At 42.3% G+C, this 16444-nt stretch overlaps 1 protein-coding gene across 1 annotated transcript in view; it reads right to left on the minus strand.

The window, feature by feature from the left end:
• Positions 1-5009: 5009 nt before the first annotated feature.
• Positions 5010-16444, minus strand: part of LOC131184076 (guanine nucleotide-binding protein G(o) subunit alpha) — a 229577-nt gene continuing 218142 nt past the window's right edge. The window contains exons 7-8 of the mRNA XM_058155022.1: positions 11627-11780; positions 5010-5706 (exon numbers count right to left, since the gene is read on the minus strand). Of these exons, the coding sequence (XP_058011005.1) occupies positions 5519-5706; positions 11627-11780 (342 nt within the window). The 3' untranslated portion in view covers positions 5010-5518. The remainder of the gene's footprint in view (positions 5707-11626; positions 11781-16444) is intronic.

Here is a 16444-nt window from a genome sequence, read left to right on the forward strand (position 1 = left end):
GAAATCTGAACCAGTTTGCCACCGGTTTGCTGGCCATGCACGTGTGCTGCATGCCAAGCACGTGTTGTGCATGAAAGTGTGCACTGTGCACCAAACATGCACTGTGTCACACTGCCTACATGCACATGTGTACTGCATGCCAAATGCACGCTGTGCAGGCATGCCCAGGCGCACCAAACGCGCGCTACATGTGCATTCACAGTGCGCACCAAAAGGAGGCTTGGGAAGGTAAGTAGAGCACAGGGGGGGATCAGCTGTGCTGCGTGATTTAGATTCACTTGAAAGCAGGAAAGCATAGATTTTAAATTGTGCGGCACAGCTGATCGTCAGAAATACCGGTTCAGAGGAACCAGTAGCTTTTTTTTTAACTACCAGTTTGCCCCAACCAGTTTTTATCATTACTGGTTTGCCCGAACCGGTGCGAACCGGTTGCATTTCACCACTGATTTCCACCAAGGCATTTGCACTGATTTAGGATTCCATGCCAATGTGCCTGGGCAAGATAAGTAGAATTTTACTATGTGTAAATATTTAAGGGTGGAAAGAGCTTGTGTTATAGCAATCTAGTGCATTTTTTCAGCGATGGTTAGATAAGACATCCCTGCAAGAATTGTTGCAGATGGGTTAGGTGCCCTCCAAAAATGCCAAGATTGCACCTTCCTAAATTCCTAAGCAGAATTGGTCAATATAATCACATCATTTCACACATTTGGAAGGTACTGAATCCATGTTTGTCCCATTGGCCAACTTTTAAGGTGTGTGGGTTTCAAATCCCAAAATTCCCCAGCAAGCCACAAAAGCCGAAATCCCCCAGAATTCCCTCTGCTGGCTGGGAAATTCTGGGAGTTGACATTCGCCCATTTTAAAGTTGCCAAGGTTGAGAAATAAATTTAAAAAAAACAAAACCCTAAAATTATTGCAGATATGTCCAGGTAAACTGAAAGTCCATCTATCCTTCAGAGTAAGATCAGTGTAATTTCAGCCGTTTTAAGATGTATGGGCTTCACGCTGGCTGTGGAATTCTGGGAGTCCCACATACCTTGAAGCGTCTGAGGTTGAGAAACACTGCTCTAGAGATACAATCAAATTCCTAATCTTTTAATTTAGGCTTTCATTCAGGGAAGTATCCAATGTGAATTTGCTTCAAAGCACAAACACACACATTTCTTTTACAGCTCTGAAAATATTCAATAGCGACATTCTCAAAATATTACCTGCCTCTACAGCTAGTTAAGCAATGCTCCCTATTCAGCATCCACTGTTGCAAATATGACAGTTGGTTTACACTAACACTTAGTCCATTGTGTATTTTGGTTTAAATTAGGCAACAAAGATAGAAAAGCAAAAATTGAAACCCATACATTCAGCATTACTCTTCAATAGTTAAGCTACTGATACCCAGAGGCATTTTCCAATAATACATAGAGTCCATTGTTCACGTTCTTCTATCAAGCATCTACAACTGTAGTAATTTTAAGTTCCCAACCAAGTTTTTATTTCATTTCTATTTATTTATGTATTTAAAGGATGTATATTGCCGCCTAGTTCCCATAATGGCTCATAAAAACAGAAGACCCCTTCTCACCCGGTGCCAGAACCACCGGCTGTCAAATTCCTGGCTCAACCCCATCGGGACCCCAGTTTTAATTGAATAAAAGTAGAAGCTGATCATCTAATTGTGAACTTCAGACTTAGTTTCATAGTTAGGTTTCCAACAATACAGCATTTACATTCAACTCCCCTCTAGCTCAATTCTGTTTTTGCCATTTTTTTTAATGTGGTTCCTTCTTTTTATTTACACTGAGAGCATGTGCACCAAAGACAAATTCCTTGTGTGTCCAATCACATCTGGCCAATAAAGAATTCAATTCAATTCAATTCAATTCTACTCTACTCTACTCTACTCTATTCTTCTACTCTACTCTAATCTTCTACTCTACTCTACTCTTCCTTCCTCTACTTCAGTCCTCGTCTTGTCTTATTTATTTTTCTTTCCAAACACCCTTCCTTCTTTTTATTCTTTCTTCCTTTGTCATCATTTCTTGCATTTTACTGCCAAAAGAAAGTCCATACGGTTCATTTGAGTGCAGGCAGTCCTCGAGTTACAACAGTGGCTCATTAAGTGACCGTTTGAAGTTACAATTGACACTGAAAAAGTGCCTGGTGAAAGTTACAACCGTTGCAGCATCCCCATGATCATGGGATCAAAATTTGGATGTTTGGCAGCTGAGATGGTCGCAGTGTCCCAGGGTCCCTTTTGTGACCTTTCAACAAGCCAAGTCAATGGGGAAGCCAGATTCATTTAACCACTGAGTTACTAAGTTAACAACTGCAGTGTTTCACTTAACAACTGTGGCAAGAAAGGTCATAAAATGGGGGGGAAAACTCACTTAACTCTTTTGCTTAGCAAGAGTAATTTTGAGCTCAGTTGTGGTTGTAAGTCAAGGATTGCCTGTAACACTTTTAATGGCACTGGGTTGAAGACTCAATTATTAGTCGCTCTTTTAAAAAAAAAATAACACTTCTAGTCTCATAATTAACGAAGTATTCCAAGCTTTGCAGAAGATCCATAACAGATTCCTGAGGGCAGGCTCATATTTCGTATCTTATCACTCCATCACTTCTGCTCTCATCCATTCCTCTAAATTCAATTAGCTGAAGGAACGTTATATTACCTTGTGCCTCTAATTTGCAATGGCAATCTGATACCTTCAACGTATCTCTTGAACATCTCTCCCATGATCCCCAGTTAGCACGACTAACGGTCAGGATGGTGGATTATGGGGAAATGGAGCCCGATACATACAGAAACCATCCAGTAAGAAGATCTTGGTTTTTCTACCTGATATTCCTGATTCAGTTAATATCCACCTGCCTTCCACCCAAACCTAGCATTCTTCTATGGTTTCAAGAAAGTCTTACTGATTGGCCAAATAGTCATAAGATTAACAGAATAATGAAGGTGGAAGGGACCTTGGAGGTCTTCTAGTCCAACTCGCTGTTCAGGCAGGAAGCCCTAGACCAGTTCAGACAAATGGTTGTCCAATCTTTTCTTTTAAAACCTCCAGTGATGGAACACCAACAACATCTGGAGGACTTAATCCAAGACTTTCCCCAGTAGGTTTTGCAACCATTTCCTTCTGGCCTTTGAGTCTTTTTCTACTTTTCCCATTCCAAAATCAACTTCCTTGGACTTTCTACTTGCCTTTGTTCAAACTGAGGAGTCTTCTGCATAACTCTTAGCTTCATGATCCATCTCGCTTGGTTTTTCTTTCATCTATTTACTCCCATATTTCCTGTGGCCGATTGCCCTCTGCCCCATTCACATGGCACTTTTGACATACAAACCAGATTCCAACCATTGTCTCTTCTTCACTCTGACCACCATGATACCTAATAAATCTACCTATGAGCCAGGAACACCGCCTTGCACCATAATTCTGTTGGACATGGTCGTGAACCATCCTATTCATTTATTTGTTTGTACCCTGCCTTTATTATTTTAACTCAAAGCAACAAACATATCCAACACAACTTCCTCCTTCTTGTTTGCCCAGCACAACAACCCTGTGAAGGTGCATCGGGCTGAGAGAGACTGGTTCAAGGTAACCCAATCAGCTTTGATTTCTAAGGCGGGACTAGAATCACTGTCTCCTAGAGATTGGCCCAAACCCATTCAACTGGCTTTCATGGCTAAGGCGAGACTAGAACTCACAATCTCCTGCTTTCTAGCCTGGTATCTTCACCCCAAGACTAAACTGGCTCTCCTTACTTCCTTTTATCTACTCTACTTCCTGCTCGATTGAAGGAGGAACGTACACAAAGCTGGTTTCAAATGAAAAGGCTCCTGTGATGGGACCTTTGATGTGCCCACCAAAATACATGGCACCTTAATGTCATCCCTATTTCTTTCCATGAAAAACAAAACCTTTGCTTAATAGACCGTGTTCTTTGTGAACCTCTCATTCATTGTTAGCTGCACAGAGGGTGTGTGGGTGCTATAAAATGGGTGGCTATAAGTTGCTCCATCACTGGAGGTTTTCAAAAAGGGATTGGACAGCCATTTGTCCAAGATGGTGTAAAGTCTCCTGCCTTGAGCAGGAGGTTGGACTAGAAGACCTCCAAGGTCCCTTCCAACTCTGTCATTCCAGTTTATATCAGGAATGCTGGACATATTCATGATATAAACCCATATTTTCCAGTTTAATGTTTTCTGAAAAAGCCACATTTCTCCGGCAGGATGCGAGAAAGATATTTTGCCAGACAAGCCCAACAATTATCTGCTTCCAACAAATAAGTGGGAAGAAAAAAGAATTCTGAACCACAGTGAGAATGAGAGTGGAAAATACAACCTTCTCAAGATGACAAAAACTCTGATCCTGGGAGTTAAAATGGAGCAAGCTGCTCTTTTATCAGATTTTAAGAATTGGCCACTGATTGTCTAGTCCAGGGGTCTCCAACCTTGGCAACTTTAAGACTTGTGGACTTCAACTCCCAGAATTCTGGGAGTTGAAGTCCACAAGTCTTGAAGTTGTCAAGGTTGGAGACCCCTGGTCTAGTCCTTAAATGTGTGGATATTTTGCCTGAATGGCAAAATGAATACATGGGATACTTGCTCTTGAAATTCAATATTCAGGAATTTCGGATGTATTTCAGAATGGAAAAACAGTAAAATTTGAAGACACAAAAGTCCAGGTTGGGTGGAAGGAAAGAGATTGGAGGGGGATGGGGGGAGGGAGAAATAATGAAAAAAAAATATCATCCAAATCAGGGGTCTCCAATCTTGGCAACTTTAAGACTTGTGGACTTCAACTTCCAGAATTCCTCAGCCAGCAAAGCTGGCTGAGGAATTCTGGGAGTTGAAGTCCACAAGTCTTAAAGTTGCCATGGTTGCAGACCCCTGAACCAAAATATTAATAATCTATCTATTTTTATGGTCTTAGGCTTTTCGTGAAAAAAGAAATCAGAGAATTTAAAGGCAGAGGAACATGATCAGAGGGGGGGATTCAGCTGGTTTCTACCGGTTCGGGAGAACCGGTAGCGGCAAGCGCGAGTGGGCCCGCCCCCCGCCCCGGCACTATGCCGTCCTATTTAGCCACATTTTCGAGGCCGGGCGCATGCTTGGGGGAGGTGCGCATGTGTGGCGAACCGGTGGTAACAATATCTGAAGCCCATCTCTGGAACAGATGTGGGAAAATGGAAACAAGAGTTGAAAGTTTGAGCAAGATTTGGGAAATCAACAATTTTTATGAAATTTCCTTCCGGGCATTTCCAGAGCTGATTATTAAGTCTTTTATCTCTTTCGTGTTTATGCAGAGAAGAAAAACCCCATGAATGGAGGCACAGACAACAATTTCCCCTCATAACAGACCAAAGTGGAGTGCAGAACCCATGCTCCCCAACCCTTACATCTGAAACAAACTGATGGTCTTAGGGCTACATAAGATGAGTAAGGAGACCGAATCAAAGAAAGCAATGAATTGAGATTCTTCTACAGGACCGGGGGGAGGAAGGGGTTTTAATATAGTCCACATCCACGCAAGTTATTGGCAATTATGACATCAGTTACGGCATCAAAGACAAACTGGATGTTATTGGTGTCGGTGGCACAGGTGATGTGAGTGTATATCTCTTTGTTGGATGACTTATTCTTGCTCTCGTACTGCGTCTGGATGTAAGCCACCGCATCCGGGAAGTTGCTGGTTCCTGTGAGGGAGAGAAAGAAGAGCCAAGTGAAAGTATGTTTTGAAGCCCCCCCTCCCCCACGAAGAGACTGTCCATGTTGGCTCCCCTTGACAGGAGGGCCAACCAATCAAGAGGCAGAATGAAAGGTTTTGGAGAACCAAGGTTTGAATTTCCTGAAGAGAAGAGAAGAGAAGAGAAGAGAAGAGAAGAGAAGAGAAGAGAAGAGAAGAGAAAAATGGAATAAGAATGGAGTACAGTAGAGTAGCATAGCATAGAATAGGAATAGGAATTATAGAACAAAAGAAAGAATAGAATAGAATAGAATAGAATAGAATAGAATAGAATAGAATAGAATAGAATAACGGCATAAGAATGGAGTAGAGTAGAGTAGAGTAGAAGAGAAGAGAAGAGAAGAATGGAATAAGAATGGAGTGAAGTGGAGTGGAGTGGAGTAGAGTAGAGTAGCGTTGCGTAGCATAGCATAGAATAGGAATAAGATAAAATAGAATAGAATAGAATAGAACAGAAGAATAGAATAGAATAATAGAACAGAACAGAACAGAACAGAACAGAACAGAACAGAACAGAACAGGGACCTTGGAGGTCTTCTAGTCCAATCCCCTGCTTTGGCAGGCAACCCTATATCATTTCAGACAAATGGTTGACCAAAATGTTCCCAAACCACAAAGTTTTGGGTCCTGTAATGATAAAGAATTCAAGGTATGTTTGCTGGAATTCCCAAAACTGTATACAGGTAGTCCTTGATTTACAACAGTTTGTTTAGTGACCATTCAAAGTTACAATGACACGGAAGAAAGTGACTTATGAACACTTTTCTCATTTATGGCTGTTGTAGCATCTCCATGATCATGAATCAAAATTCATATTGATGACGGTTGCAGTGTCCCGGGGTCCGTGATCCCCTTTTATGACCTTCTGACAACCAACATCAAAGGGGGAGCCAGATTCACTTAACAACCGTTACTAATTTCACAACTGCAGTGATTCACTTAAGAACCGTAGCAAGAAAGGTCGTAAAATGGGGCAAACCTCACTTAACAACTGTCTTGCATAGCAACGGAAGCTGTGGCTTCAATTGTGGTTGTAAGTTGAGCACTATCTGCATTTATTTATTTATTTATTTGTATCCCATCTTTATTATTTTTGCAAATACCTGAGGTGGCAAACACATCCAACATTCCTTCCTCCTCCTATTCCCCCCCCCCCAATAACAACCCTGTTAGATGGATGTGGGTGGGGGGGGGAGAGAGAGAGAGAGAGAGACAGAGAGAGACAGAGACAGAGAGAAAGAGAGACAGAGAGAAAGAGAGACAGAGAGAAAGAGAGACAGAGAGACAGAGAGAAAGAGAGACAGAGAGACAGAGAGAAAGAGAGAAAGAGAGACAGAGAGAAAGAGAGAGAGAGAAAGAGAGACAGAGAGAAAGAGAGACAGAGAGAAAGAGAGACAGAGAGAAAGAGAGAAAGAGAGACAGAGAGAAAGAGAGACAGAGAGAAAGAGAGACAGAGAGAAAGAGAGAAAGAGAGACAGAGAGAAAGAGAGACAGAGAGAAAGAGAGACAGAGAGAAAGAGAGACAGAGAGAAAGAGAGACAGAGAGACAGAGAGACAGAGAGAAAGAGAGACAGAGAGACAGACTGCTCCCAGGTTACCTAGCTTAGCTTTTCATGGCTAAGGTGGGATTTGAACTCATGGTCCCAGTTTCCTGGGAACCTGATGTCTTGACTGCTAGACCAAACTCTGTCTCTAAACATGCAGATGATGTTTTGGATCCTTTAATTCTAAAGAATTCAAAGTGTGTGTGTGTGCGTGTGTGTGTATATGTGTGTGTGTATATGTGTGTGTGTATATGTGTGTGTGGTTTTGGTATGTTCAGGTCTTTTCCCGTGTAAGATTGGAAGTATTTAGGCAACGTTTCGATGAGATCTCACTCATCATCTTCAGGCTTTGGCTTTGTTCTTATGTGAGCAAAGTGTGGATTTTAACTGCTGCTTCTCTATAAATACTGGTGTGGGGGGTGTTTTTTGAATTGCAGGCCTAGCTGTTGCAAGCTGCTTGGTTGGCTGTGTTGCTAATTGGTTAATGGGGTTGATGTTTGTGTGGGAAGTAGCATTTGGGGCTCTGGTCTGGTTCTGAGTTCGAGGTCCTGTCGTGTGTTGGTGTCAATTTTTGTAGCTGGGATTCGTTTCTTGACTAGTGCTAGTTTCCAGATGTTTGGTAAGCAGGAGGTATCATCGCGTTTATTCATGTTATGTTTCTCTATTTCTATGGCTTCCATAATTATTCTCTTGTGATAGTGTTCAGTTTTGGAGATTAATTTGGTTCCTTCAAAATCAGTGTCATGTCCTGTTGCTTTAAGGTGTTGGAAAAGAGATGAAGTTTTTTCTTCTTTTCTTACTGCAATCTTCTGTTCTGCTATGCGTGCATTTATTCTCCTATTAGTTTGTCCAATGTATGTTGCTGGGCAGATTTTGCAAGGTATTTCATAGACTCCTTGGTTTTCTAGCTGGATCTTGTCTTTGGAGTTTCTTAAGATGTTGGCTATTTTTTGGTCTGTGCAGAAGGCTGTCTTGATGTTGTGTTTGTGGAGAATTTTGCTGATTTTATCTGTAGTGCCTTTGTTGTATGGGAGGAGGGCGATGTCATTGTTTTGTTCTGTGTCTTGGTTTTTGGGTTGAGTGTCTTTTTGGATTAGGTTTGTAATTGTGTTTCTTTGGAATCCGTTTGAGATTAGTACGTTTGTAAGTGTGTGTAATTCGGTTTCTAGGTGGTCTTTGTCAGCTAGGTGTTTGGTTCTGGAGATGAGAGTCTTGGCTACAGAGTTGATCTGTGATGTGATTGTGCATTTAAATAGCGGTTGGTGTGTGTTTTTTTCTGGTAGATTGTGTGTCTTAGGGAGCCGTTTGGTTTTTTGTAGATTAGGACATCTAGAAAGGGGAGTTGGTTGTTCATTTCTATTTCCATAATAAATTGTATTTTGGGGTGAAGGTGTGAGGAAGTTATCTAGTTCTTTCTTTCCGTGTGGCCAAATTACGAAGGTGTCATCTACATATCTGAGCCAGAGTTTGGGTTTATATTCAGATTTATCTAAAGCGTTGGTTTCAAAGTGTTCCATGTATAGGTTTGCGATGACAGGTGAGAGGGGTGATCCCATGGGTGCTCCTTCTACCTGTTTGTATCTTTGTCCATTGTGGATGAATATATATATATACACCATACACCATATTTTTACCCCCAAAAAGAGGGTGAAAATCTGGGTGCATCTTATACATCGAATATAGCCCCACCTGCCGCCTCCCACATTCGAAGGTTGTCAGCCTCTGTGCATTGCACAGCTGCATGTCCTCATGAAAACGGTCTTGGATCTGCCGCGGTGCTTCAAAGGGCCGCACTGCAGCTGATCAGTGCTGTAGGCGGCTAGTAGACTGGTGCCTCTATTTTTAAAGAAGGTAGATCGGTGCGCTCCCCCCTCCCAAAAAAAGGCAATTAGTAGACCGGTGCCTCTATTTTTAAAGAAGGTAGACCAGTGTGCTCCCAAAAAAGGCAAGTAGACCGGTATGGTTCTGCTAGACTGAAGCAAGCCTGGTATGTTTCCTGATTAGAAAAAAGAAATATTTTGGTCAAAAAACTCACAGTGACTGAAAAAATCGAACAGAAATGGGCTGGAAGCCAGATCTGCTAGAGATGTTTCTCTCAGGCCGACTGAGTCGAAACTGGGTCCAACAGGAAGGAGGAAGGGGCGTGGTCAAAAAACTATGACTCAGTCTCGAGGCAGATCCGGCTGCAGCAACACATGTCTGACCGATGCCTCAGCCTCATTGGAGAACAGCTGGCTTGCTGGGCACTGCGCAGGAGGTGTAAGGCAAGGCGCTACCCGAAAACTGTTGCTGCGATGTCTGCTGCCTGGAACCGCCCAAAAACACGATGCTCTTTCTTTGCCTCTGCACACCCCATTTTTGGAATTCGGGAGGCAGCGGAGATCTCCAGGTGGCGGAGATCGTGGCAACAGTGTTTTTGGGTGGCAGCGCCTTGCCTTTTGCCACCTGTGCAGCACCTGCTTCGCCAAGCAAGTCCCGACCTCCGCACTTCCCCAGGCCGCTCCCGTTATCAAAATCTGAATGGAAGTGAGGACGCCGCTGATCCTGATGCTGGTAGGCAGAGGCAGAAATCTTTTTTTCTTGTTTTCCTCCCCCAAAATTAAGATGCGTCTTATACTCCAGTGCGTCTTATACACTGAAAAATATGGTATATAGGATCAGAACCATAGGATAGAAAATTTAACAATAAAAAAGGGATTTTGGAGACCATCTAATCCAACCACTGTTCTTGCAAGAGATCTATACTATTCTGATAAATGGCTGTTCAGTCGCTTCTTAGAAGCCTCCGTTGAAGCACCCACAACTTCTGAAGGCAAGTTGTTCCACTGGTTAATTGTTCTCACTGTCAGGAACTTTCTCCTAAGTTCTAGGTTGTTTCTCTCCTTGATTAGTTTCCATCCATGGTTTCTTGTCCTCCCTACAGGGGCTTTGGAAAATAAGTTGACCCCCTTTTTCTTGTAGCACCCCTTCAAGTATTGGAAGACTGCTATCGCACCTCTAGTCCTTCTTTTCACTAGGCTAGGTATACCTAATTTCTGTAATCATTTTAGTTTCTAGGCCCCTAATCATTTTTTGTGGGTCTTCTCTGAACTCTGAACTTGATGGAAATTCCCTTCTGATTTAGGGCTTGAACCACATGGGTTAAGTTGCCATTTTAACTGTTTTGACCCTTCCCCACAGATACTTTTGGGCTAATAGCAACCTTGAGGAGAAGGGAAGGAGAGCTATTAACCTTTCCCATTTTCCAGACTCCTCATCTTAATCAACAAACAAAGTTGACTATGTCAATAAAGATGACCTTTATATACTGTATGTCATCCAATAAGGATGACATGGCAGCAGTCTTCTTCTTCTTCTTCTTCTTCTTCTTCTTCTTCTTCTTCTTCTTCTTCTTCTTCTTCTTCTTCTTCTTCTTCTTCTTCTTCTTCTTCTTCCTCCTCCTCCTCCTCCTCCACCCCCCTCCCCCTCCTCCTCCCCCTTTCTCCTCCTTCTCCTTTATGCCTTCAACTCATTCTAAATATAAAGTTCTGCACAGAACTATAAAGAAAGAAACTGATGCAATTCCTTTAGTCCACTGTTCCTGATGATGCTAGCAAAATGCTTAATAAATTTTCCTGTTCGGCAAGCAAAGCGTGGGGTCCAGGCTAGGATGACAAAAAGAACATCTACTTAGCTAATGCTTCTTTTCAGAGAAAGGTGTTCAGTAGCAACAACATCCATATTATGCACATGTTGGACTTACGCCAAGTTCCTCTTGTAATCTAAACCTCTTCAAAACTATCCCCGAGTCTGTTATCTGAAGGTGATTTAATCAACGATAGGGCCATATTTAGATATTCTTAATGTGTCCTTGTTGTTGTTGTTGTTAGTCGCAAAGTTGTGTCTGACTCATTGCGACCCCATGGATAACATTTCTCCAGGCCTTCCTGTCCTCTACCATCCTCTGGAGTCCACTTAAGCTCACCTCATTCTCTGCCATCCCTTCTTTTGCCCTCAATCTTTCCCAGCATTAGCCTCTTTTCCAGTGAGTCCTTCCTTCTCATTAGGTGGCCAAAGTATTTGAGTTTCCTCTTCAGGATCTGGCCTTCTAAAGAGCAGTCACGGTTGATCTCCTCTAGGACTGACCGGTTTGATCGCCTTGCCGTCCAAGGGACTCGCAGGAGTCTTCTCCAGCAATGTTTCCCTAGCCCTTTCAAAAACAATTTTGATACAACATCTGGTCTACTTGTGGACCATAGTTTGGGAATTTTTGCCTCAACAAAAGGCAAATGTTCTGAGTCCCATATTTATTTATTTTTAAAAAATGAAAGGATGTGTTTTATTTACCTGTATAATCTGGGAAGCAGATAATTAAGGGGGATTTCTTAATCTTCTCTTCAAAGATGTCCTTCTTATTGAGGAAGAGGATAATGGAGGTATCTGTGAACCATTTATTGTTACAGATGCTATCAAACAGCTTCAGCGATTCATGCATGCGATTCTGTAACGTAAAAGAGATAACGTGTCAGGGAGGGATGGTTACACAAAGCCATCTTCAACATGTAGGGAAGCATCTAAAATTAAAAAAGGAAAAAACTCAAAAGGAAGCAGACAACGATGGGTGCAACACAGCCTGTATTTAAACACCAAAATAAAAATGTGTAGATAGATGACAACTGGGTTTGCACAACACACTTAAAGACCATGTACAGAAGTTGCTCAGTTTTAACTGGGGTTAGTTTCTTTTAGGGCTTTGCCTGTTGAATTCACCAAATCAGTTTGATTGGGGTAAGAGTTTAATTCGTTGTGTGAACCCAGGAAGCGGGTCTACTCAACAACAGTTAAGTATGTTGCATGAAACGCAGCCAAAGAGACGCAGTGGGTATAAGAGGCGAGCTTCAGTTAGCAGCACTGAAGCGTGTGGCTTTGTTTTTCTTTAATAAAGCTAAATATTTTGAATCATACTTATAAATAAATAAATACATAAATAAACGGGATTCCATCTCAGATAAATCACCATGCTCATGCATTTCGATGGCTGAGTAGAGGAAACGTTACTGCCCTTACAGGCTGTAAATTGAAGCCGGAGGGCAATTCATGCAGATTTGTTAGAACAGATCAGTAAAATGTTGACCGTAGGATCATTGATTGCGTGGGACAGTACTTGACTGTAGACATTAACCAAGGATGGCTGGATGTCACCCTTGAATTAATCCAGAGTTGAAAGCAGTCTAAGAGGGAGAAGGCTCTTCAGGATAATAATCTTGCTGTGTGATTTTTTCGCCTTTTTGTTATTTTATTCAACATTTGTTAGTTGGTTGGTTTAATATCAACATCCTTACGCTGACATTTTTTGGAAGGTGGAGGTCTGCTCAAAACCATATCACAAAATAAACCAAGGATGAAAGAAAAAAAGAAAGAAGGAAAAGGGAAGGACAAGGAACTAGGAAGACCATAGCTAAGAATAATGTGAATATTTGTAGTTTGATTAAGTTTAGTTCATGCCTTAAGCAGAAAGATTAGATTAGATTGGAATTTGGAATTTTCCAATAATGCCCAGAAGTTCAAATGCAAGAACGAGAGGAATGTGATTTTAGTTTGAATGCATGCATGAAATAACAATACGTGGTTAAGTGATTATTAGCAAAATGAGAATCAATGCATTAATAAAGTAGCGACAAGATACATGGCATATGGTGGGAGGTATATAGTTCACAGCAAAATTAGCCTGGGGGTGTCCTGTCCTTTAGCTGCTTTCAACTCTATGGTTTTTCTCAGTTCAAGAAAAGCTTCCTACCTGCCAAATTGGGAGGGTCTCTCTCAAAACCTCATTATTTTTGCCTTTGTTCTGTTAGATAAGATCAGCCGGCCCAGGGAAAGTGATGGTGAAGAAGCCTGCTGGAGTTGGAAGCGAGAGGCCGAAGGTGGAAATGGAATAGCAGAAAGGAGCAGCCGTAACGGAGGTTGAAGCCAACCCAAGACAGTCATAGGGGTTATCGAGAAGCAAAGCAGATTATTAGACCAGAAAGATGTCTTTGTTTTGGTCTTGACGTGGCCACCATGTCAGGTGCCGTAGTTCCTGCTGAATGCGGCTGGTACAAATTGTAATTATCCAGACAAAGAGGATAGACATAAAAAAGAGAGATCTTTTCAAGTGATGGGAAGATCTGCTGAAGATTCCTGAAGGAGCACCAACCCCTCACCCCTCTGCAAAAAAACCCCAACCAGGACTTTTCAATGCAAGCCATCAAAGCACAGATTTTCAACTCAAGTTCCAGTGAATGTGAGGTACCTCAGAAGCCCACTAGAGGCAGGGGTGGGCTGCTGGGGGTTCACAGGGCTTTGAGAGAACCTCTAACTAAGATTCTGTGCAGTTCGGAGAACCCCTAAATCCTATTCCTGGCTGGCCCCGCCCACTCTACCCCTCCCCTCCCAGGAGTCCTCATGTTTGCAGGTAAGTGCAGGGCGCGCATGGAGGCTTGGGGAGGGTGAAAACCGGTCTACCAGAAATTCAGGAAGGCCAGAAACGGGCCTGTTTCAGGCCTCCAGAGGGCCTTTGGAGCCTGGGAAGGCTGTTTTCGCCCTCCTGGAGGTTCGAGGAAAGCCTTCAGAGACTGGGGAGGGCAAAAACACCCCCTCCTGCTTTGGTGCAGGAAGCCAACTAGGCCACACCCACCATGGCCATGCTCACCCAGCAACTGGGCAGAGAACCCCTTGCTAAAATTTTTGAAGCCCACCCCTGACTAGAGACTCATCAAAATGTGAAGGACCTTGAAGTGGGAGTAAAGAGGTGACAAATTGGGACATTTCCCCCTATAAAAGAAAACAGGGGAAACTCATTGCCTGCTCCAAAGAGTCAATGGTGAGAACCAGAAGAATAGGTTAATGTGAATTAATATTGGGTTGTGAGAAATGTGTCAGAATCTTCAGTTAAACATAGGAATGACAGAAAGAGATTCTGGAGGTAAACCCACTACTGAACAAAGCTATTCATCTCTTCCACTGAGTTTTTTTTTTAATAGCCACATAGATAGTCGGCCAAAGTGAAGTTAGTGAGCTCTCATCTACCATCACCATTCAAAATCCTTTTGAAAGCTCCTGGACCACCATTGAGATAGTCTTAATTTAGGTCAATGCATCATTCTTAGTCTGTCCCATGTCTGGGTAAATTGACTCTCCGTTAATCAATAAATATCAATTTTTTCAGAGCAGGGTCCAACTCAAAATTCACTTCTGGAGAACATTCTCATAAGACAAGAATAGCTTAAACTTCTTGTTTCCTTTTGACTAGCCTGGCATGTTCAGTTGGGCAGAGAAGAGGGCAGGGTCAGGAAGAGAAACCCTGTATATCATGACATCATGACACAAATCACACCATTTGTGTCATTTGCACATTGTTGATTTGCACAATGCACGTATGCACAACCATTTTTTTAATGGTTATCTTAATTTGTACATATATGTTTTTTACTTGCCTGTGAACCGCGCTGAGTCCTCCGGGAGATAGGGCGGTATACAAATACGATTAATAAATAAATAAATAAATAAATATGCACACATGCACACATTTGCACATATGATTGGGGACATTGTCACCTGTTTGATGTCCTCGTGAATTCTTAAATGTCTAAACTCACAGCCAGTGGTGGGATTCAAGTAATTTAACAACCGGTTCTCTGCCCTAATGATTTCTTCCAACAACCAGTTTACCAAACTGCTCAGAAAGTTAACAACCAGTTCTCCCGAAGTGGTGCGAACTGGCTGAATCCCACCACAGCTCACAGCATCCTACTCTACAAGGTATGATTTTATAGACACATCAAATTGTATGAAAATAACATCTGTAAACATATTTGAAAGACATCCAGCTAAAGCAGTGCTTCCCAACCTCAGAAACTTTAAAATGGGTAGATGCAAGGAACTGAGAATGACATGAAGAGTTACTCAAAGTAGTTTCTTTATTGTTGCTCACCTCTAGACAGGAATCTTGCCAGACTAAAGCACAAATCTTCATATTTATTAAATATACCCTGTTAAAGTTTAGGGAGAGTCCAGCCTGTCTCTCTTCCTGTACAACAAGAATTTCAGGTTAACCTGCCTTTTAGCTCCTTGGGAAAGACTCCCTTTGTCCTGTGCCTTTTCAATCACACTCCACCAAAACAATCCAACTCTTGTTTATTTACAAAGAAGTGGGAATCAAACTTCTTTAAAGTTTGATTCCCACTTCTTTGTAAAGAAACAAAACCTGTTTATCCCATTTGAGTGGTGGCTCTGTCTGTCTGTCTGTCTGTTGTCTGTCTGTCTGTCTGTCTGTCTGTCTGTGTCAACTTGTAAAGCATCCTGGGCTGGATCTTGAGTTGCCATAGGCAAGGGGGATGGGAAACCAATGAAGCAGCACAGCAGCCAAAGACAGGAATACATTCCAGACATATATTTCACAAGGCTGTCTTCCAGGGCTACCCTCAGCGGCTGGAGGGGATTGCTCCGTTGGCGAATGTGATTGATGACACATCCTTGCAGGGGGGGGGGGACAGGGTTATGATTGGGGACATAAATTATGTGGAGTCAGAGCTGGCTTCATTTGGGAACATGCCGACATGAAGCTCCTAATAAATAAATGGATTTCTTTTGAAGCTTGGCTCAAGGCTCATGATTTAATTAGGGCATCCGTCAGAACCCTGACAGCCTGTCTTTCTGTCTGTCTAGGTCTGTCTGTCAGTCTCTCTGTCTGCTAGTCTACCACTCTAGCTGCCAGTTCAGCTGTCTCACTTCAACCCATTGGTTTAATTTAGGAGTCAGTTGCTTTTTCTAGGAAAAAGAGTGGAATCTCTTATTTCAAGATTTTCATTTTCTCATACGTGAACTATTTGATTCAATGATTTGCCTGAACCTGAGAACTGATGAAGGTTATTCCGCTGCTGCTTTTGGATATATTCTACAGCTGGTCAGTTTGGGATGTGGGGTATAAGAACTTACCAGTTAGAGCCACACGGATCATAAGGGCTTCCTCTGAGTCAACCTTGAAGGTCACATTGTGCATCTTGTTTGGACAACAATTTTCACAATATGAAAATATTTGCTAAAAGGCCAAGGGACTTAAAAAAAAACCCCAAAACTTTCTGGTCTTCTCTACAGCCCTGGGATTCTCTGGTTGCTTTCCATCCA

This window comes from Ahaetulla prasina, chromosome 12, assembly GCF_028640845.1.
Source record: "Ahaetulla prasina isolate Xishuangbanna chromosome 12, ASM2864084v1, whole genome shotgun sequence".
In the NCBI taxonomy this organism is placed as follows: Eukaryota; Metazoa; Chordata; class Lepidosauria; order Squamata; family Colubridae; genus Ahaetulla; species Ahaetulla prasina.